Raw genomic sequence first — 24,590 nt, forward strand, 5'->3', positions numbered from 1 at the left:
CTTAGCCGCAATCCTACCTACAATCGATGTTACGCTCTCATTTTAAAAAGCCTGACAAGCATGGCTACACTGCCCTTAGCGAAAAAAATATTTTCCTTTTACCGGATTATTAACCTTAATATATGTATCGCTTTTACTAAATTTTAACCCTCAAATGCTTGTGGATTCGAGAAAGCTACTCTTTGCTTCTCAAAGCTAATCATTGCTTCTCAAAAGCTACTCTTTGCTTCTCAAAGCTACTCTTTGCTTCTCAAAACTACTCTTTGCTTCTCAAAGCCAACATTCTTTAAACATTTTTTATTAGCCTAATTTAGTCCCACTGGACAAAGGCCTCCCCTCGTTTCCTCTACTTTTGATCATGGGAGAGTACAAATGACAGGGCATTTGTACTCCCATCAATATTTTTTTCGGTCTGCCTGGCCGCCTGCATCCCAGCCATTTATGGTATACTTGGTAACTATTTTAGCCCACCTTTCCGGGTGCACGCGGCAGACATTTCCAGCCTAGTCCCACTTAAGGATGACTCACGTTAGACCGGGTCGTGTCCGGGCCGGAGCTTCCGGCGCTTCGTTTTCTATGGAAAGCATCACGTGATCACCTGTCATGTCATAGAAAAATAAGCGCCGGAAGCTCCGGCCCGGACACGGCCCGGTCTAACATGAGTCATCCTTTAAGCTTAGCGCTCTTGACACCTACATCTACAACTCGAGTTAAACAATACTCTTTAAAAAATCTGGGAGCCGGCATTTAATACGAGGTTCTGTGGCAACAGTGGCGCCACATCTGATTATTTACAAGCACGTCTTACATTTCTAACAAAAAAAATAAACAAGCCGCAATTGATGCAACGTGGCGTCTTTTTTCCGTAAGTAGCGGTAAACGGGCCATTAAGTAGGCAAATGCTACTGTTTGTGTGATGTAATCCATTCATTTCTATGAGTGTCTTCATAGACGTGGGAAAATACAAGCTCAATAGCAAAATACCTACTCGTGTGCCGGTGTGTGTCGGTCAATAAAACTTATTGTAGAAGACCGTCGTAGGGCAAGATATTTGTGTATGAACTGCGATCCGACACAGCCAGATAGGAAGAGTTTCATTTCTTCTGCTCTACTAACTGATGTAAATGACGGTCTTTTCTTATGGAAGATCTTTGACTTTAATTTGAATATAAAAATTGCACACCAGTGGCATTATTGTGAGGTGGGGGTTAACGGCGGAGCTACCTTAAAGGAAACAACCAGTCTGTTCGACGTGACGTTTATTACTACTAAACTGTCTCCTCTCTCCGCTAAATAATACATCTACTATATGCTCTATGCTATCTCTATACTGCGGCTCGTCTGCTCGTTTGCTTCCTTTTTTTTTTTTTTTTTTTTTTTTTTTTTTTTTTTTTTTTTTTTTTTTTTTTTTTTTTTTTTTTTTTTTTTTTTTTACTAGCCTAATTTAGTGTGGGCAAAGGCCTCCCCTCGTTTCCTCCACTCGACCCTGTCGTTTGTAGTGTCGTTTGCTTCCTATTACCTAAAAATATAACTGCTTAAAATTGGACTTATATTAACCGGGATATAGACCGTGATTACCTTTTGGATTATTTGTGAGCTCCCGATATTTCGACGCAGTTACATGCATCATGTTCACGGGTGGGTGTCAAAGTTGTGTAGACAGCGCTCTGTCTACCCTCATTCTTGCGCGTCGGCTGCGTTCACTTTCAACGTTACCAACGGTCGCATTCACATTTGTTGGTCCGGTCGCGTTCACAATCGTTGGTCTATATCCCGGTCGATATAAGTCTAGTGAAACTAACCGTTCATATCCTGTGGTTACGCTGAAACGGAACGTATATTTCACGTTGTTTCGCCTAAGATACCTAAAGGTCGAGTTCAATTAATTCATTGCCATTTAGATTTTTAAATTGTTTCTTACTGATCTACAATTTCATGCGCATACCACCACTAACATTCTTTATAGCTGGCACGACTCGATCCACGCATTCGTTGGCTGTAATCGAAAAAGCTGATAGATGAATCCCGCCCGTGCACCACACTTCGTTGCGTCCGCTGCTTTTATACAATCCGGTCTGGCCGTGGCTTCCAGTAATACATATTGTTTGAGAGAAGGCGAATGTTTCGGTAAACCAGTATAAAACCACATTAAGGTAGTGAGCTGCGAAAATGCATACCCAATTACCCACTATGAATATAATTAATTCATAAAGTGGGTATGTACAGTCAGCTGCAGAGATAGTGGACTCCCCTGTATATACTGTTTACTTTGTAATTTGTATGCAGGGAGGGTCAACTATCTCTGCAGCAGTACTTTTAAAGCTCATGAAGCCGCCCAAAAAACAAATCTTGATGGTAAATACCCCCTATTTAATAGTAATAGTAAAAATTTGCAACGTTACGTTACGTGCAACACCGAGAATTCCTTAGCGTTTTTGCAGAAAAAGCATTTACATACATAAGCGGCCAGAAGCAAACTATTTATTAATCTGTGCCAGAAGGTTTCTTAAGAGTGCCCGGCAAACTCGGCCGAATTGCACCTTACCATTATAAACGTAGTTCCTCTCTCATTTTAAAACTACGTGTTAGATTGTAATGAAACTTTGCATATACAATAACATGAGGTGCATGAGGTATATCTAGGTCTGAAATTAGTTTTTATAGTTCCAATTTATAGTTTATAAAAAACAAACGAAATAGAGCAAAAACAAGTTTAGTATGAAACACTTAAATTCGCTGTATTTTTTTTACTATGGTATCTGAAGATACGTAAACTAATTAGAGACATAGATATACCTTATCCTATTGTAAATACAAAGTTTCAGAGCAATCTAGCTAGTCGTTTTAAAATGAGAGCGGAACTACGTTTGTATGGAGAACCGAACTTGCCGGAGACCCGCACACTCGCTGACTGCTCTAGTTGTCATGATTCCTTGAACTCAAAGTTCCCTTGGCTTAAGCATTCGACTTCTCTGTTCTTCGAAAGCGATTAGAATATGCCTGAAATTCTTCGTCGCCTCAGATTTATCCATCAACTCCACTATCTGATATCGGCATGTGTGTAGTAAATTACGCCTTATCTTCAAGGCGCGCTCAAGGTACGAAATCAACATTAGGAGTGGTAACCTGAAATTTTGCTTGGAAGATAAATGTGTTCAGATAAGTCCGTGTTATAGCGAATTTGTAGGCAAGTATTCTAGAGGTAGACGCTTGAGATATTCCTTTTTTAGTTAATAGATTAATCTTGAATCTTGATGTTTTAATTCAAGTGAAAAAAGGTGATAATTTTTTCAGTGTTATTACTAAAATATCATTAATATTTAACATGATAGTGCCCAATCATCAGTATTCAGTAGCAATATGTATACAGTAGTTTATATTTTTAATTGATTACTATCCTCAAAAAATTTTGTGCATTAAATTACAAAATTCTCTTCATCGTCATCGTAACATATTCATAAAATTTTGGTACCGACAAATCGAAGCTATTGTAGTGCTTCAACAAATTAAGCGTAGATGAAAGTTTTACATTCGTAAACTAATACTCTGTTAAATGTAAAATGTAACGACTGCGCAGTTTTCTAACCAGCTTCGACTGTGCAGTTGAACTGTACAGGCGTACCCTAGTGTGTATGGCCAGCTTTAGGCTCTCCAAAACATTTTGTTTGCCGGCCCTTGAGATGGGAGTACGCTCATTTTTGAAATACCGCGGACCATGACCATAATGGCGAATCGTGTTGATCCTTTAAATATACTTGTTTTACATAAATCACTGAGACAATTATTCAGACGTAAAACCACGTCAATTTAATCCGTAACGAGGTTTAATATTCCGTCTCCATAATAATTTGGCCTTTGAAATTATTTCATAACAAAAAACGTTTAGATAGCGTCCAGGTAGCCAAGCTTTACCGAGGCACGTCCTCCTATTTACGTGACCAATTTAAATATATTGCGTCGGTTCAATTTCTTTATGAACGCCAAAGTTCAAGAGGAACACTCGAGCTGAATTCTGAGAAGCAGGCCGTTTCTGTTTCAACGATTTGATAAGAATAAGAATAAATATAAGTATAAGAAACCATTTATTGCAACACAAAAAAGTGGTACAAGTCTTATATTGACCGGGATATGGACCGTGATTACCTTTTGTTTTTGAGCTCCCGATTTTTCGACGCAGTTACATGCATCATGTTCATTCAGTTCATGCAGCTCGAAAACAATACAAAAAGGTTATCACAGCACGTGGGCGAAGGTCGAAGGGATCTTCAGGAGTCGGAGGGACACCTATGCGGGAGAGGATGCCTCGTCCACACACGCGGCAGGTGTATGCTCTCCCAGGTGGGCGGGGGTTGGAGGCCTGCTCGTGGCGCCCCAAGCGTTTCTCTTTCAAATAGGTAAACCAGGCATCGTCGTGCTCGGACTGGCCATCATGAACAACACTTCGCCGCTTATTGGGTCGGTTTTCGGCCAGTTTCTGCCATTTATTGCATGGGATATTAAAATTTTAGTACAGGTACAAGATAAAAACACAAAAAGTAAAAATCTAGTTTTAATTGAAACAATAAAGTTTGCAGCTCGCAATTTGATATGGTTTTCATCTTGATTTGATACGACCGAGTCGTGTCGTCGTCGTGGCGTGAGCTAACGCTGATTGGTGCTCGTTGGTGGTCGTTGATTGGTGGTTGACCGTGGTCAAGGTCGTATCAAAATAAGAAAACCATATCAAATAGTTATGATAGAATCGGCCTTCGTGATGATTTGTGTGATTTATCATTGTCTAAATGACGTCCCTAATTGACTGTCCTTGTCACGTAATTTGGTGACCTAATTCGGCATGTCATATTTTTTACATGCATCACCAATAAAGCTGGGTGGGACTGAATAAATATGATAGTACGATATCTTTATCATAAACATATATCGTGCCTCATTCTAATATTTTATCTGATACGTGACGTGCCCTTGATGACGTTTGTACCTGTACGTTTTCTGCACTGAAATTCTTGTATAACAATAAAAATATATTTTTGTTCACAATCACTTAGAATTACGAAATACGTGTTACACTAGCCAACAGCTCGTTTTGTAACAGCAAAATTGATTTTAGGATCAAAATTTCTTTTTTATACTTACAAGTAAGTTCAGTTTTTTTTATTACTCAATGAATTCGGATATTATTTTTTTAGTGTGGATGTGAATAGTTATAGCTAAATGCATAATAGATAATTTAAAATCATTCAACAAATAACTATTGTAAGCACCCAGATCTTCTTCTTCTTCTTTGTCCGTCCCAGCTCCCGTTATCTGGGGTCGGGTCTCCTCACATTTCTGCGCCAGGCCCGTCGGTCCTGGATTGTCGGTTTTGGCAATTGGGTTTTCTTGAGGTCTCTCTCTATGTTAGACCACCAGGTCAATGGCAGATAGTAAACACTTATTAATATGTGGTATTTTCTATAAAAAGGGACCTTATTGTCGATGGTGCTTACGCCATTGTAAACGATGCTCCGATATAAATACAATGCCGCGCGATGCTGTGCGCGACAATAAGGTCCCTTTTCATAGAAATTGCCCCATATAAAACCTCAAACAAATACATATTACCAAATACAACTTAAAGGCAATTGGCCGCCCGTACTCCTAGCGAGGACCGATTGATCTTCACCTAATACCAGTATGATAAAAAAAGTCGTAGCAAGTCGGGCAAAGGTAATATTACAAACTTCAGTTAATTAGGTATGCAAACTCGATACAGCCATAATTAGTTATGGGTATGAAATGACTGTTACAAATTACGTTAAAACGTTATGAACGGAACAGACTTTATCTAATCAAACTTAATAGATTCTTCCAACAAAACATTCCTGTAAATCTAGTTACAATTAAAAAAATGAAAACAGATTGAATAGGTACATGTTTGAAAATAATCAAACCAAATCAAAATTTATTTATTTGCCGAAAATTCCATTTACTTCCCTCCGATCATTCCCATCATCATCATCCTTAATACGTTAATGCATTGCCTCAGAAACTTTTCAAATCAATCAACATTTTCCTGGAAAAACGGCTTTCACTTTTAATTTTAACAAGTAGTAGGTACTTGTTAAAATTAAAAGTGAAAGCCGTTACCAGTTTACGTTGAACAAAATCTCACCAACGTTTTTCTCCCACAGGACCAAGACGAAGAAATCAAGAAACAGCTACCAGTCGTGCCAAAATGCTGCGACAGTGGTCAGAACCTCACGTTCACGATGCAAAACGGCGCGGCTCGGTCGGTCTGCGCGCGGAGCAGCCTGACGTTCCAGCCAGTCTTCCACAAGGCCAACGAGTCTCACATCTGGAGCTATGACAGCAACGTGTTTGAGACCATCGTGGGAAACCCCTGCGCTTACGACAGGTAGGTCGATGTGTGCTTCATACAAAATTTCGTGACTTTTGGTTGAATCTTAGGGAAATAAGCCTCCATCAATACTGTCGATGATTTAGCCAACGTCGAAGTGGGATCGAAATCATAATTTTAGGCTATAAACAATTGAATTTCAGCCAGTGTACGATAGTAAAACAATAATATTATAGAAAATGATAAATTAGGGCCTCTAGGGCCTTAGTCAGAGACGGTTAGAGGTAGAGAACACCAACCACAAAGGAAAGAATATCAAACTTATAATGATTTCGGTAGTTACTTTTTGTAAGTAAAGTCTTTGGGCTTTGGGTCAATTTTTTTTCTACTTGAATTAGCAATTTAGTACCTATACGCTATTTTTACGATACGCTAGTCTAATCTAAAGCTTGTATGATCTTTTTGTCCACCACTTTATTCTCGTGTTGTTCTTAGTTAAGTAGCATGTTTATTTTAGGATGAATTTTGTAATACGAGTTAGCTACTCATTTACTTCCCCCCCGATCATTCACATCATAAACTGTCAAAATGTATCCATATCAATACCCTTATTACCTACATTGCTTTAGAAACTTCCCAAAATCCCAAAACTTTTCTTCGCATACTTGATTTGATCCCAAGAGGGAAAACTTCCAAATATCCCGATGGCAATATTATTAGCTCACGGAGTTATATAACAATATTCACAATAAAGACTTTACACGATGAAACCCGGCCACGCATGATGTGGTAAATCCCCTTTTCCCTTAATAATTTGTGGTAAATCAAACTATATAATAAAATTAGAAACCTAATATAAAGTTAGGTTGTCTGTGACTTTGAGCAGTAGCTATATTTTTTGTCCACGGTCTTTTGAGTCTGCGAAATTTTGCAGTTAAAACAATTTTTTTTTAAATATAATAATATAAACCAAATTATACCTTATAACATTCTCTTTTCACAATACCTAACATCTTTTTGATTGTGTTCAGATTGAAATAGTTCTAAGGTGTTCAAACTATGGTGAATTTGTAGTACGAAGCGAGTGAAGATTATCAAAAAACGCTGGGCAATAAATTTAAGGTATGATGGAATAATTATATTTGGCGAAAACTCACAGAAGCCCGTACATTGTAATATGATTGTATTTTTATTATAAATTATAATAATTACAGATTATTAAAATAATAGAACTGCTTGAATAAAAATGTGTGTATTCGGTAAAAATATATACGTTACCAGATCATGCATGGCCGGGTTTCATCGTGTACAGTCTTTTTAGGAAGTAAGCCAATAAAACCGCCATATTTAGACGATTTATGCTATAATAAGCGTCATTCTCAAATTTAGCTTTTAATTTGTTGCTCATTTTCCTGGTGGTTAAGGAAAACTGCGATGTGCTGACAGATCAGTTTTTTTTTATAAACTGTGATATACATTACTATATATTAACCTATAAGTATCTTTATAATTTTGCCATGTAAATATCGCTGATACATTTATTGTGACCCCTATAATATACTTTATTTCGGCTATTGTTGACCTCTAACCATCAAACACTTATTATCAGTCTGCCGGACGATACTAGCCTGCCAGTTAGATTAGAACAAAAAGTTGACAGTTCCGAACAACTAACCGGCAGATATCGTCCGGCGGACTGATAATCAGTGGGCCTTTTTAAGAGAAATGTATTATTATACAAATGCTAATACATACATATATTTTATTTAAAAATGAAGACAGTCTGTCATTGTCTGTCTAACTCTAAGAAAAAAATTATTATGTATACAGACAGGTTCTATATCTTTAACATTTGTATTTGTATTTGTATCTGTATGTGTATCTGTATCTGTATCTGTATCTGTATCTGTATCTGTATCTGTATCTGTATATGTATCTGTATCTGTATCTGTATCTGTATCTGTATCTGTATCTGTATCTGTATCTGTATCTGTATATGTATCTGTATCTGTATCTGTATCTGTATCTGTATCTGTATCTGTATCTGTATCTGTATCTGTATCTGTATCTGTATCTGTATCTGTATCTGTATCTGTATCTGTATCTGTATCTGTATCTGTATCTGTATCTGTATCTGTATCTGTATCTGTATCTGTATCTGTATCTGTATCTGTATTTGTATTTGTATTTGTATTTGTATTTTAATTTCCTTTACAGATACAAACTGGAACCAGACAAAATCAGCGAAGACGAGTTCTACCTACTCGTCAACGGTTCTCTCTTCGTCCCATTCAGCAAGCCGCCTCTACTTAGCACCAAAGACTTCTGCATGGAGACATTTTACAACGAGTCCAATCCAGCGGGGGTCACGTTACCTTTGGTGTGCTTTTCTCAGCCGGTGGAAACGGCTAAGACTTCTACCACACTCATACTTTACGCCGTAGGTAAGTTCCTCTTGTTTTAATTTGTTTCGAATGAATTTATGCATTTAGCTATGACTATTTACATCCACACTGAAAAAAATAATTATCCGAACTCATTGAGTAATAAAAAAAACTGAACTTACTCGTAAGTATAATAAAGAAATTTTGATCCTAAAATCAACTGTTGGCTGGTGTAAGTAACACATATTTCGTAATTCTAAGTGATTCAAAATATTTATCAGTACGGTTTTTACTCACTATTATTTTTAATCGCTTCGTTTTTAGTTGCGTTGATAGTTTAAGTGCGATTCTAAGTGATTGTGTAAACAGTAACAAAATATATACCCATGTTAACAGTGTGCTCGAAGAGGGGTCCCTTTGTTTGACATAATTATTGAAAGTCATAATGTAATGATTGTCTGATTTTCATTAGTTATAATTTTGAAACCGTTAACTTTTCAGGATTTTCCTAAGGTTATCCTATATATAGGTTAGGTTAGGTTTGTTTTATGGCAATCCTGAAGTTACGCGTTTCTGAGAAAAACCAAATTATGACTAACGAATATGTGGACAAACAATACATTAGGACTTAAAACTTTATGGGAATCAATAGAAACATTAGAGACCCAAGCATTCGAAGAACATTACGTTGTTCGGTAGTTGCTTAGTAAAGTGATAGATGGACTTTACAAACAGCCACGATGGAATGCTGGGTGTTAGCTAAATAATACTTAAACGTGTTTCAAGATTAATTCTTCATTAGCACACTTCCACGCTAGTTCACAATTAGGTACACTTTAAACAACATTAGTGTGCTAAAACGAAAAATAATATTCTCGAGACGACTTCGTCAGACGTTGAACCGGAAATTTTCAACTTGGGGGTTGAATATATATCAAATTCATACTTTTAACGAGCAGAAAGAAAGTTTCTTTAAGTTTTACATGAATGAAGTTTCTTTCCACATGGAAAAATTCTTTTGAAAGCAGTCTACCGAAGTCAAGTTTTGTTTTTGTTCAGGGTTAGACTTAAAAGCTACTAATTCGGTAGGTACTTACCAGACGGGTAACCGGTGTTGCTTTATAATTACGTTGAACTTGCCTACAATTTGCCGGTCCCATATTGGAATACCCTCCTCCAATTGAGGGGGAATTTAAATCTTCTCGAGGCAGAGGTGTAGGGTTAGAGCCGGCGTAGCTTTATTTGACGTTCATAAGCGCATTGTAATATGCCTACTTGAATTTAACTTTCTTTATATTCTTCTTTATCTTTATCTTTGACGAAGTGTAGAAACTCTTCTGGTTCTTAAGTTAAGGCCATTCTATAAGGTAATCATAATCATAATCATAATCATAATCATTTTATTCATAAAACCAATTTACATGTCAAAAACTTATAATTACAATACAGTTAAAATATAAATCGAGATAAAACTTAAAATTAATATCTAAACAATAAATATACAATTAGGTGTAACAAAAACAAAAAATTAAATAAAGTAAATCATGGTCGAAATTAGAAATAAATATCAAAAAACAAAAAAAAGAAAACAAAAGTCAATTCACATGTCACAAAAAATTATATTAAATTTATTATAATTATAAAGGTTTTTTTTTTTTTACTACAATGCTAGGCACTGACCTTGTGAGCAACGAATTCCCCATAGGTGTAGAACGAGCGTTCGACGAGCCACTTTATATGTATATGTTGTGATTAACGTAAGTTTTGAGAAATGAAGAAAATAAAAACCTAGCGAATCTAGCAAAACACCCTCGAGCAAAACTGTGGGTACAATTATTTACCTTGATAATAAATCATTGCTGCTTATTTTAATCTTTTTAGCAATAACTCCTGATTTGTTCACAGGTTTACTAATCTCCGTGCCATTTCTGCTCGCAACGGCGTGCGTGTACACATTCATCACCGAGCTGCGAGACACGCATGGCAAAGCTCTGGCATGCCATTCTACATGTCTGGCAATAGCCTTTTCCTGTCTTGCGGCTACGCAACTGGCGGGCCATGCGTTTCCTGTCTTGGCCTGTACTATCATGGGTAAATTACATAATATTATTACCAAAGATAGATATAACTCCGTAATAGATGGATACAGTCTAAGGAAAAAACGTGCCTCGAAAATCACGAAAATTTGATTCTCGATCAGATGTCGCTACTACCTTTGGCCTACTCTCGTATAGAGGGCGTTGACGGTTTCGTTTGTTATTTGACAATTTTAACGCTTATCAGTAAAAGAACATGGGTTAAAATAATAAAAATAATTAATGCAAATAAAAGAAAACATTTATCCATATTTAAATACATTTCATCGTATTTTTATAAATCTTCATTTTTAGTTTTAAAGTGTGTCGATAGATGGCAGTGAATTTACTATGACAGTACCGCTCTATAATATTATATCCTCTTTGTTATTACTGAGTTGTTACATGCATAGTAAAACTCTGGCATGCCATTCTATAGATATGTTTGGGATTACTTTTTTTCTGCCCAGCGGCCACGCAGCTGGATGGTCAGGCGTTTTCCGTCTTGGGTAGGTAAATAATTAATATAATTATCACTGAGTGGCAAATCGCTCATTCCACATGTTTGGGAAGCCTTCAATTGCCACCCAGCGGGCTCGAACACAATCACCATGGTTTTCGTGGCGAATATACTTCATAATTATCTAAAAAACTAAGGATATTGATGGTACGTTACGTGGGCGGAGATCGACGGAGTCGGAGAGAAAAGCCAGCGTGTATATCGAATGGCGTCTATTGGAAAAGTGGACGAGTACATCTTTCTTATTACTATCCTAAACCTATTGATTAAAGCTTCACCTATGGGCCTTCTCTTGAACTACGTAACCTGGTGGGTGCGTTAAGTAGATAATTCATCATTCGGGTTCGATACAGAATAGAGGGTGTCCCATAGATGGCGCTGTTAACGCAAGTTAACAGATATTTATTCTCATTTCCATCCTCATCGCCTTCACCCGTTTTACTCTGGAGCGAATACCTAATTAAAGTTAGTGACGTTGGCATTGGTTTGACTCTTCAACCCAGGGGAAACCTAGACATTGTTGAGATTAGACTTCCAAGTAAATGAGCAACTTCATTGTCGGAAGTTCTGAAGCCATCCTATATTGATTTATAGGTACTTTCGAGACCGTTTTATTCCAAATATATATACACAGAGAAATGTAAAACTTTTCACTTTTACCTCTTAATTTTTTTTGGTAAGGCAAAACCAATCAAGCTAAACATAGCATAGTAGTAGATGGGCAGGATATACAATATGTCGACGAGTACGTTTACTTGGGCCAGATAGCATCCTTCGAGAACAGGCGGTCTATCGAAATCGATAGACGTATCGAGAACGCCTGGAAGAGCTTCTGGTCCATGAAAGCGCTAATGAAGGGTGACCTTCCCTTGTGTCTCAAGCGCAAACTCCTTGACATGTGCATCCTGCCCATCCTAACTTACGGTGCACAAACTTGGTCATCAACTGAGGCCCTAAAATCGAAACTCAAGGTTTTCCAGCGAGCTATGGAGCGTAGTATATTAGGTGTTCGTAGAACTGATCGAATCAGAAACACGGAACTACGCTCCAGAACTAGAGTTGCAGATGTAGGCGTCAAGACCGCTAAGCTTAAGTGGGACTGGGCGGGACATGTCTGTCGCATGCACCCGGAAAGGTGGGCCAAAATGGTTACTGAGTGGGACCCACGGAGCACCATAGACGGTGCAGGCCGGGGTTCAGGCAGACCAAAAAGGAGATGGCGGGACGACTTGGATGCATTCTACCCCAAATGGTGGGAAAATGGCGATGATAGGGTCGAGTGGAGAAAACGAGGGGAGGCCTTTGCCCAGTAGTGGGACTCCAAAATAGGCTAATATAAAAAAAAGGCAAAAAAAGAGACTTGTAAAATCAATGGTAGGATAATAGGATATACAATCATAAAAATAAAACTTAAATATATCTAAATCATTTAATATATTTCATATTTCAAATTTATTTATTGCAACAGGGTTTTATAGGTATTACAAATTCTTGGTAGTTCCACATGGACCCCGTGGGGGCATACCAATATTACATGCATACTTAGGATCTAATCTTAAATCTATGTGTATAATATAAAAGTAGTTCAATTTAGTAGTTTTTATACATATAAGCCGAATTGAATCAGATAATTGGAAAACAAGGCTACCGCGAGCTGTATCAGGCGCAAAGGTGCCCATCACACTTGCCACATTTACACTAGGTACGAACCCGCGCGAGCGTTGTAGGTCTTCTCTTTAAAATTATTAATTATTTTACTTACCTATTCCATTTTTTATGACCTGGCTTTATTTACTCCAATGAAATAATCATCCGTTCAGAATATAATGGAAATAAATTCATACATAATCTACGTAGAATAATATTACGGCCTCGATATGAAATTTTAATCGACACGTGTAACAAATGTTCAATACATAGAGGCGAATTCAAACTTACATTGTGACATGAAAATCGAAATGATGTCAGTCCAAGTCCACTGCCGGTAGGCCTCCAACGAGATGGAGCGACGACCTGGTGAAGGTCGCGGAAATTCGGTGGTTGCGAGCGGCACAGGATCGGTCGGAGTGGCGAGCCTTGGGGGAGGCCTATGTCCAGCAGTGGACGTCTATCGGCTGACATGATGATGATGATGTCAGTCGCCCGTGCGTTTCGTCGCGCCAATACATGTACGGATAATAAGAGCGAAATGCACGCGCGACTGACATCATTTAGACATCATTGCGATGTCACAATGTAAGTTGGAAAAGGCCCCATTGTTTTTTTTACGTGTCTCACTGCTCTGCTGGGCAAATGTATTTTCTCACCATTGTTGTTATTGGGGATGGTAATGTTATTTGTTTGTTTCAGCGTACCTCATCCAGTTTTCGTTCGTGTCCTGTTTTTTCTGGTTGAACGTTATGAGCTTCGATATTTTTCTAAATGTTAGGTAAGTTATTGTAATCATTACGTGGTTTAAAATTCATTTAGTTGTCTTGTTTTTCCCCTCAAAAAACGTGACGGAGTGGAGTTTTTTGTATGGGGTGAAATTTAGTTTTTAAACTTTCTCAAGATAATCATAATCTACAGGCAGAAAGACATGCAATACAGTCAACTTTTTTTATTTATTTGATAAAAGAAAAATAGAAACGTGACAGAGTAGTCAGAAACACGATAACGAAAATAATTTTGTCTTGTTTTTTGTCCCCAAAAAATGTAACGGAGTGGAGCTTTTTGTATAGGGTGAAATTTAGTTTTTAAACTTTTTCAAGAGAATCATAATCTACAGCTAGAAAGACGTGCAATACACTCAACTTTTTACATTTATTTGGTAAAAGAAAAATAGAAACGTGACAGAGTGGTCAGAAACAAGACAACGAAAAGAATTTTGACCCACATATGTTAATAATTTAATAGTACCTTAAAAGATGTCTCACACTAGCTAGAACGGTCCGGGTTTTGGCAGAGGCATTCGACATTTCGTTTTCTATGATGTCTGATCGGTGATCACGTGATGCTTTCTAGAGAAAACGATGTATCAGACGCCTCGGCCCGGACCTGGACCGTTCTAGTATGAGTCATACTTAAACCAGTAGGCTGGCTAAGTGGGGTGAGGTAATTAAATTAATTTGAGCATAACTTTATTGTCAAGATAATAAAATAATATATTTTGTACAACTGGCTCTGTTAGCTGTGTTAAAATTTTAATCGTTGTCTTATTTCTAACCCCTCTGTCACGCTTGTATTTCCGTCTTCTATCAAATAAATAAAAAAAGTCGAGTGCTATCGCATATCCTAGCTGTAGATTATGTTTTACACGAGCAAAATTAAAAATTAAATTTAATCTTATACAAAAAGCTACACTCCGTCACATTTTTTGGGGACAAAAAACAAGACAACGAAAAAAAATTTAGACCCAGCTACTTCTGCCGCTGACTTTTTATTACCTGCGCTGCGCTGACCTTTTTATTATTCATTGCTTGTAGATTAGGGTCAAGGAGGAAACAGTGGCTCGGTAGGAATAGGCCGAGTACAGTGGCTCACTCAACCGAATTTCAACACGAGAGAGGCGATATTTGGGTGACTGAGTCACTGTTCGAGCTGAGCCACTGTTTCCGTTCCCTACTTAAAAATGTCAGTATTCTTAAATGGCGATCTCTTTCAGGCGATACCTAAACTCGTCTGTAAGCAGAAGAAGCATGCGACGCCGCTTCGGGTGGTACTGCGCGTACGCGGTGGTGCTACCGGTGATCTTATTGGTGGTTACCATCAGTATGGAGCTGTCGCCGGCCGTGCCCAGCACTTATCTCAAGCCCAACTTCGGGGTCAAGGGCTGCTGGTTCAAAAGTAAGTATTTATCTTTCATATAAACTGGTTTAGATGGCGCTGTAACGGGAGCGGCGATTTCTACATCGCGCTAATGAATTTTTTATTGGGATTAAGGGTTTGGAATTATTTTTTAAAAAGTATTGACATTTTTTGTGATGTGGTACTGTGTCTACGCGGTGGTTCTACCGTTCCAACTTCGGGGTCAAGGGCTGCTAGTTCAAAAGTAAGTATGACTTCTTTAATATAAAACGGTTTACCAATTATCACGTTAGATGGCGATGTAACGGGAGCGACGATTTTTATAAAGAATGTATTGGGACTGGAAATTTCTAGGTCACTTAGTACCTACCACTTTTATTTTATTTCAATATGTAAACTTAGCGAGATAAACTTTTGCTATTGGAACAATTCCACATTTTCACAGATTTGATCTGGAAATTTTTATGAGACAGACCATTTATTTTGCGATTTCTGAGTTTCCATAAAACAGCCAATATTGTCAAAAAATATATGGTTGTCTGTAAAGTCTGTTTACGGACGATAATTTAAGAATGGCACGTCACGTTACCATGTCCACAACGTGACACTTTTTCGTGCATGCTACCGCGGTGTTCATCAATTTATATTCAATTCAATTTCAATTTATTTATTTCGCTTGAACATACACAGTTGTTATGGTTACATGTCATTGGGATGTTATAGGTACATAGTGTAGCTATTAAGTGTTACATGCATGTATGGTCTACCACAATATGGCATGCAAAATCTTAGACTAACTTAAAATAACAATCTAAATAATCTAATTACAATGTTTTAGGTTAGTTTAATTTTTATACTCTATGTTTAGGTAGTTATTTATTTAATTTTAAATTGTATTTCAATAAAAATTCCTTAAATATTACAATTAAAATGTCAGGTTATCAAAATATTCATTCAGATTATAAAATGGTCTTATTAGTAGAAATGATTTTAATTTCTTGGAAAAGTATAAGACGTTATCACGTCAAAAATTTAGCCCGTAAATATCTGACGTTATCTAAATGATGTCATTTAGTAATCATTCACTCGCTTGTATTTATCCGTAGGTACATAACAAAATTACATCATTTTGATGTCAAATTGCAAGTACAAATTAGTCTCATGCATGCGATGGTCACATGTATGCCACCCAGGGTCAGGTCAGGGTGTATGCCACGCATTCTAACGTAACATCATGGCTTACATGCTGACTCGCTCACACACCAGAGCGGCGTGCGGATCCACATCGTTTACCCTATGATTTGTTTGCAGCGGACCAAGCAGCCCTACCTTACTTCTACGGGCCCGTGGCGGCCATCTTGCTCAGCAACCTCGTCATCTTTGTGTGCACGTCGCGCGCGTTCGCGAAACACTATGACAAACTGAAGGATGTTACGCGTAAGTTCTTATATTCAGTTAAACTAGTCATCATCATCATCAAATTTTAAGGCCGTTCCATCGGTTTGCCGCTGTCACTGTCACATTTCGCAAGAAAGAACGGGAAAGATAATGCGCGCCAAGTGTCAATTATGATCGAATTTTGTCGATTTTTATTTATTTTAAAAACGTTACCTTACAATATCGAAATTAGAAAGCTATGAAATTACTATTTAAGTTAAAATAGTTTTTTCTTCTTTTTTTGTTTATAGTATCACATAATTAATAACCGAGTAAAGTTTGATTAAAAGTCCGAGTTAGAGGTTACTTTGGGAATTAATTGTATCGAGCGAAGTATCATAATTTGTGTATCGGAAGCTATGTTATTAAAGATAATATAGTCAAGAACTACATATATTTTTTCCACGTCTAAGAATATCAACGCCTCTTAGAAAAACATGATCATATAAGGAGATTTTTCGCCTTCTGGCTCAGGGAACCGTCTTAAGAGCATGGCTCTTGGCGGTATGCGCCAGTTTTTGCGGTCCTCGGCCAAGTTCTGGTAGGTCCCTGTAAGACACGACATTTGCTTTTCCTTTCAGTTGTCGGTTGTAGCTTGCTCGTGGTTTTCCTCTTCCTCTTCTCGCTTCGATCTTGCCTTCTAATATAGTTTTAAAGATAGTGTCGTGTCTTAAAGTGACCTATCATTTTGCCTCGTCTATTCTCTATGGTTCTTAGTTTCTCTTCTCTCCAACAATTTGCAGCACTTCCTCGTTCGTTTACTAGTAGTGTATACTAGTCAGAGGAACTTAATATTTTCATCACACCAGCTCGTAAAGGTTCTCATTATTCTTCAAAAACTCACGAGAAAGTTTCATTTTTCAGCGTGGTGAATTTGATGCAAATTTTGAGTAGTGATTTCAAAAAATAATGATAGCTAAAGTAATGATTAGTAGTAAATAGCGCTCATTTGAATTTGATCTGTAATGTAATAGATAGTATTTTACTCACGTTGTTGTGCTGAAAAAATTGTGTTTTACTCCGTAGCAAAGTTTGTTTAACCCTTGAAACCCTCGCAACGCTCAAAGATTCCACTCTTACCACCATAAGAAGAGAACACTTTTAGTGCAAACCCCGGAACACTCGAACATTCTTTATTATCGTAGCGTGCCCACGCCTATTTGAGTTTCATGTTATAAAGCGATAAAAGTTTTGTTTGTTTTATTATGACTAAGGCAAGTAGGTGTATTCTTATAAACATAAACAAACACGTAATAATAGTCGTGTGCTTTCATCATGTACGTCAATAATAATCACATATTCAAAAATATGACGAAAGTACTAATAAAACAGTTACGTCTTCATTTATGAATGACTAACACAGAAAACATTTGCCGTGGGATTTCCCTAATAGCATTACGAGTATTGTATTTCAAACATTATACCTACAACACGATAATGTGGAAAAGTAAACATTGATTTTACACCGAATAGTTCGTGGTAATAATCACTAACAATTACTTATCATTTTTGGTATTGGCATTTCCGGAAACCTCAAAATTATAGGAGCGAATGGTAACCAAACTACAAATTAATTTTACGGTTGAACTGTATCATAAAATATCACTCGTTTTTTTAGTGATTCACAACAGTTTAAGTTCGATTAAAGTGTCGTTCGGATCGTCATCGGTGTTACCGTCACTGTGTCAATCTATTTCCTTGATAAAATGAGTGACGGAATGACCGAATACGTCATAATCGCGGCGAACGTTACTGAATTAGTCAAGGAAATTGACAGATATAGCGTTGCCGTAGCAACAGAAATGCAGTTGCAGTTGATATCCGAACGGCATCTTTATGCATGGTAAACAAATGCTTAGATGTCTGTATTTATATTACAGAAAGCGCAACATTTTTGTGAAGAGTTCCCGGTAAGCTCGTTCCCATTTTAAAACTACCTGTTGGATTGGAATGAAACTTTGCACATACAATGACATGAGGTATAGTCTGTAATTAGTTTACAAAACAAACGAAATAGAGCAAAAACAAGTTTTGTAGGAAAAACTTAAATTCGCTGTATTTTTTTACTATTGTATCCGAAGCTACATAAACTTTACAGACCTAGATACCTTATCCTATTGTAAGTACAAAGTTTCAGAGCAATCTAGCTAGTCGTTTTAAAATGAGAGCGTAATTACGTTTGTATGGAGAACCGAGCTTGCCGTGGACTCTTAAAGGGAGTCAGATTGTGCGAAGATCATTTTGAACACTTCACCCGCTTAGCTACCTACTTTCTGCTGCTATTATTTCATTAGTAACGCTTTCTACAAAGTTACCTGAGACAAAGATGCACTTATGAATGTATTTATAAAACTACTATTGGCATTTGGCACCTGGTTTTGTAGGGATAAAACTGTTACGCTTTAAAACATGCCTTTATTATGAGCACACGTTGTTAATTAAAGTCCACAGGAGTCACACCTTTTAATTTGAAATATTGGATAGTTCATAGGTACATTATAGACGCTAGTTGCAAAATACCAGGTACAGCAAATTATTTTTGATGAGTGAATTCTTAATTCTTTATTTTAATATACCTATCATCATCAAGTACCCGATTGTAGTATATATCTTCATAAATGATTTTTACGTCTAAGACCCTAATTTGTTAAACAAAAGCCATTGTTTCTTTTAATCGAGCGGTCGGCCATTGTGTGCCATTGTTTCTGAGCGCGTGCCTAACATAGGCACACAATGGCCGACCGCTCGCTAAAATAATAATGGCTTTTGTTTAACAAATTAGGTTCTTAGACGTAAAAATCATTTGGACTATATTCAGATTTTCAACAACTGAGGGATTAGTTCAGCCATACTCAACATTTTTTAATGGGGCAACCACACACAAGGTTTTAATAAGGTTTTGCCTTGGAGCTAGGATCCCCGGGCGGCCGCAAGGTGTATTTGCTTTAATGCGACGTTCGGATGGTTCAAGGTAATGGTGAAGTGGTGAAGATGCATCTATATCAGGATTGGTTGAGTACCCACATGAAACCACGTGGAAGAACTTCCTTGATAATAAATTATGCTTTTTTGCTTTAGCATTAGATTTGGCCCATTCGGACTTCAGTACGACGGACGACTGGGTGCGCCTGGGCACAGTGTTAGGACAGCCATTAACTGTTCCGGAGCGCTCGCCCACAAGAGACAACGGCGGGTTCACGCAGCGGTTAAAAAAGTATAGAAAAATGTAAGTATTTTACAATGTAGTGTGTTGTAAATATGAAATCAGTATTGGAGCTATCGAAAGACCGAAAGGCATGGCGTGATCTGGTGTCGGAGGCCAGATCCAGGCCAGGCTTGGGCTGATTCCCCCGGACCAGGTGGCATGCTTAAACGCATTTCCCCAACGTAAAAAAAGGACTCACTTTGGGTCGTTGGTTCACCGGAGGTAGTAAGTAAGTATTGGATTGGAAGTGCGCGAGTCCGACTCGCACTAGGCCGGTTTAAATCTTACAATGGATGTGTTTTATCACAAATATAAAATAAGACGGCAAAATCTTACTTCTTTTCACATTTTTCGTGTAATGACTCCAAGTACATTTTTTTAAAATATATCCAACTGTCTTCGGTTACCGCGGTAGTTACTCATGAAATAAAACTATGAAAACGGATTACTCACCCGTTGACCACGAACGCTGTAAAGGGTTCGAAATGTCGGGATGTATTATAAATTCAATATACGCGATGTAATCCTGTTTCATAGTTTTATTTTATCTCCAACTGCTCAATCTGCCTCGTTATTAACAAGAACTGAATACAAATTTTTGTGATGTGTTTGCGTTTTTCTCGAAAACTATTTTTTCTGCTCTAACAGCACTACCGAGCTGAACCTACAAATTTTGCCACCACACGTAATTGAATTGAAAATATCTATTTCAGATTTACATCCATACGTTGTTAGTATAACTTAAGAACTAATGTTAATTTTTGTACATAATACTACAACTATATATACATAACCTATTTTCTAAATTTACGAAAGCCTATAACTTGGCGAATCCAATGCGCCAGTATAGGATTCTCAAGTCTCTCTGCAATGACCTCCAGATTGCTGTTGGTACTGCCCCTAAGCCTGCCCATCATCTAGACGATTTTCTTTCGCACGGGCCTCGGCGAACATGAGCGATGCACTGCACCATGTGGGCAGCCCCAACAACATTCTGAGTGCAATATGAAACGTTAAAAGCTTTGTATTCTTCTAGCTTCCGTACGAGTTGCCTGCTCTCCGTCATCATGGGGCTATCCTGGGTGCTGGAGGTGGTGTCCTGGTGGGCGGGGGCAGGGTCCAGCTCCGTCTCCGTTTGGTCGGTGTTCGACATCATCAACGCACTCCAGGGCGTCGTCATTTTTGGCATGTTCGTGCTGCAGCAGCCTGTGCGCTCCTACGTGAAGGTAGACCTTGTTCAATTTAGGTCTAGTTTGGCGTTAGAGACCCCATACTAGCGTCTTTTGAGCCGCTAGTCATTAAACGTCATAGTATAACATAGTATTGGCTGTAAAATTTAGACCCCTAGTAGTTGAAGGGGGATGATTCTATTAAAATTAAACTAGTATTTTTTTTTACATAGGCCGATAACTAGATATATTATACATATCTGTTAGTGCTACTTCTACATCACACACACACTAATTCAAAACCACTTATGTTAATTTAAACCAAAGGTATTTGTAGACCTATAATTACCTACCTCAGTTTACGGAATTTAAATGCAAGAACAAGTGTCAAGCATGACATAAGAATTCAAATTGTGACGTCTTCTGTTAATAATTGCTTATCACACTTCAATAATCAACTTGTTAAGGTGACGTTAGGTTGTCAACTGCAGCTGCATTACTGTTGCGGCGTTGTTGTTGATAAATATAATTTATTATTTAAGTAGGCATATTACAATGCGCTTATAAACGTCAAATAAAGTTACGCCGGTTCTAACCCTACACCTCTGCCTCGCGTTGCTGCCGTTGTAAAGTCTGCATCTTCGGTGTGCGAGCGATCGGCCATTGTGTGCCATTGTGTCTGAGCGCGTGCTACGGCGCGAGCTATTGTCAGACACAATGGCACACAATGGCCGACCGCTCGCATAAAAGAAACACTGGCTTTTGTTTAACAGATTAGAGTCTTAAACGTAAAAATCATTTGAGAAGATTCATACTATATCTGTAAATATCCTTGATCAGGCGCGGCTTCCTCTAAGGAGCGCTTGTGCAGTGCACTCCCATAAATAATCATAATGAAATTATAGTGCCTAATTAATATATTACTCTTTAAGATCTATCGTACAAAAGTAAAATACCAATTAAATAATTACCTTTATTCATTATAAGTTTATAGACGGCCTATACTACTCGGCCTACTCCTATAATTTCATAGGAATCATAGGTAACGCGCGAAGCGGAGCGCTTTGGATTGCGCTCCTATGAAAAAGATTTAGTAGATAAAATCAATAGGAAATTCAATGAGAGCGAAAGAGAAGTTTCGCTACAGTTCCGCACGTGAAACAGAAGATTTTCTATGAAGAAAGAGGTAAAATTGGAGCGGCGCTCCGTAGCCCGTTTGACCTTGCGCCCTCTCGTCGAAAGCGCGCGCATTGTGCGCGCCATATTCTCACTTGTTTGTAAACAGACCTTAGTTAGTAGTCAATTTTAAAGTACGCGCGTGAATGGAATTTTGGCATTTTTTTATTATATATAATTAACCAAGAGTTTAAGCAGTAAGTGCACATAATTTGTTTGTTGTGAGGTATTTAAAATGAATGAATTTAACGGGAGAATGTGAAAAAAGTTTACAAAATCGACTCGAGTTCAATATAAAAGGAAAACCTTGAACTTTCGTAACAATGTTCGTCAAAAACAAAAACTTATATGTCATTAAATAAGATCAATATGCAAAAACACCGTGGTTGTGTTATGTCGCTGTGATAAAAGTAACTAGGTGTTTTAGTATTGTCTTCGGTTACCGCGATAGTTACTCATGAAATAAAACTATGAAAACGGATTATATCGCGTATATTAAAGACCTAACATTGACTGATGATGAGATCATGGTCAGTTTTGACGTCCAGTCGCTATTTACAAGCCTACCGGTACAAGACTGCATTGAAATTGTCAAGAAGAGGTTATGTGAGCAGAACATGTCAGAGGAATATGCTAAGCTGTTGGAACATTGCCTTACATCTGGCTACTTGCTATGGAATGGTGAATTCTATCTTCAAGTCGACGGCGTGGCCATGGGGTCTCCGGTGTCTCCAGTAGTCGCTGACATCTTTATGGAGGACTTCGAGGAGAGGGCACTCTCATTGGCTCCTGTGCGACCGAAGATATTTAAAAGATACGTAGATGACACTTTTACTATACTTCCAAAAAGTAGTGTTTCAACTTTCTTGGATCACCTAAATTCCATCCATAGCAAAATAAAATTTACTATGGAGTTGGAGCGAGGACATCTTGAAGCGTGCTTCTATAAAAACATATTTCAAGCCAATGAAGAAGATGTCACAATTCCTGAGGCCTGTAAAATGCAATACCCCTCTACAGACTGCAGGAGTGTACAGGCTGGACTGTGAGTGTGGCCTATCATATGTCGGGCAGACGAAACGGAGCATTTCCACTCGGGTGAAGGAACACATAGCTGATGTCAAGCACCGTCGACCTAGGTCTGCTGTCTGTGAGCATGTCATGGATAAAGCCAATCACTCAATCAAGTTTGATAAGCCTCTGGTTCTTGCCAAGGAGAAGCGTTACATACCCAGAATGCTGCGCGAGGCCATTGAGATTAAGAAATATCCAAACTTTAATAGGGAAGATGGCTTTTCTCTACCACCAGCTTGGGATCCTGTAGTCCACCTGATAAAGGAGCAAGCGAGACATAGACTGTGAGACCGTAGTGTTGGATGATGCTGGACATTCTGATGTTTTGAAAAGATGTGTCCCGCCGAGTTTGTTGCCGGTCCCATATTGGGATACCCTCCTACAATTTAGGAGGGAATTAAATCTTCTCGGGTCCGTGGTGTAGGGTTGGAGCCGGCATAGTTTATTTTTATCGCGTATATATATATATCTTTACTTGAAAAATAATTATAGTGTATAACAAGCCTTATGAACCGATTTTGCATGTACAACCAGCCTTAAAGTTTGTAGTCTATGATTGTTCATTATTTTAGTATGTGGGTATTTTTGCATTTTGTAATTTTTCCTCAGTCACCCGTTGACCACGAACGCTGTAAAGAGTTCGAAACGTCGGGATGTATTATAAATTCAATATACGCGATATAATCCGTTTTCATAGTTTTATTTCTTAGGTGTTTTAGTTTATCGTGTTACCTACCTAAGTACATATGTCTTGTTTGGAGCGGGCGCGGGCGGGCCGGGCGACGGCTGTGCGGTGAGTTTGCTTGGACCGAAACCGATGTGTTAACAATTTAGCACATATTTCCATAAAATTTTAAAACAACATTCACAACCTAGAATCCATTTGTAAAATGAACTGCAGTTAGCGTTTATCGGTCGTCAAGATATTCGTAATAGCGAAATTCTATAAGAGAGTTCAATTACCGTATTTTGTGTCGGTTAATTGAATGTGTAGTTTTTTACTGTGATAGTGAACACCCATAATATAGAATCACCAGCCGCCGCTGTCCTTGATATATTGTTTCTTTTATGCGAGCGATCGGCCATTGTCTGCCATTGTGTCTGAGCGCGTGCTACGGCGCGTGCCATTGTCAGACACAATAACGCACAATGGCCGACCGCTCGCACGAAAGAAACAACGGCTCTTGTTTAACAGATTAGTCTTAGACGTAAAAATCATTTGAGAAGACTCATAATATAACTGTACATTTCCTTGATATTGTCCGTTGCCCCATTTCTGCCGATATTATGTCGGTCATTCCGTCATTCATTTTATCATTGGAAGTATTTGGAAAACATTTAGCGGGGGCAAAAACGACTCCGCAGCAGAAATACAGTTGACATCTGAACGTCACCTTTATGGTAATTATTATCACACCTCAATAATC

The 24,590-nt window shown here is 38.0% G+C and overlaps 1 protein-coding gene across 1 annotated transcript in view; it reads left to right on the plus strand.

Moving 5' to 3' along the window:
* The window catches only part of LOC134745925 (G-protein coupled receptor Mth2-like), a 184,173-nt gene that overhangs the window by 150,857 nt on the left and 8,726 nt on the right, over positions 1-24,590 (plus strand). The window contains exons 2-9 of the mRNA XM_063680042.1: positions 6,171-6,394; positions 8,555-8,781; positions 10,627-10,812; positions 13,666-13,744; positions 14,960-15,141; positions 16,414-16,539; positions 19,618-19,765; positions 20,781-20,970. Of these exons, the coding sequence (XP_063536112.1) occupies positions 6,171-6,394; positions 8,555-8,781; positions 10,627-10,812; positions 13,666-13,744; positions 14,960-15,141; positions 16,414-16,539; positions 19,618-19,765; positions 20,781-20,970 (1,362 nt within the window). The remainder of the gene's footprint in view (positions 1-6,170; positions 6,395-8,554; positions 8,782-10,626; positions 10,813-13,665; positions 13,745-14,959; positions 15,142-16,413; positions 16,540-19,617; positions 19,766-20,780; positions 20,971-24,590) is intronic.

Source organism: Cydia strobilella, chromosome 12 (genome assembly GCF_947568885.1).
Source record: "Cydia strobilella chromosome 12, ilCydStro3.1, whole genome shotgun sequence".
NCBI classification, from domain to species: Eukaryota; Metazoa; Arthropoda; class Insecta; order Lepidoptera; family Tortricidae; genus Cydia; species Cydia strobilella.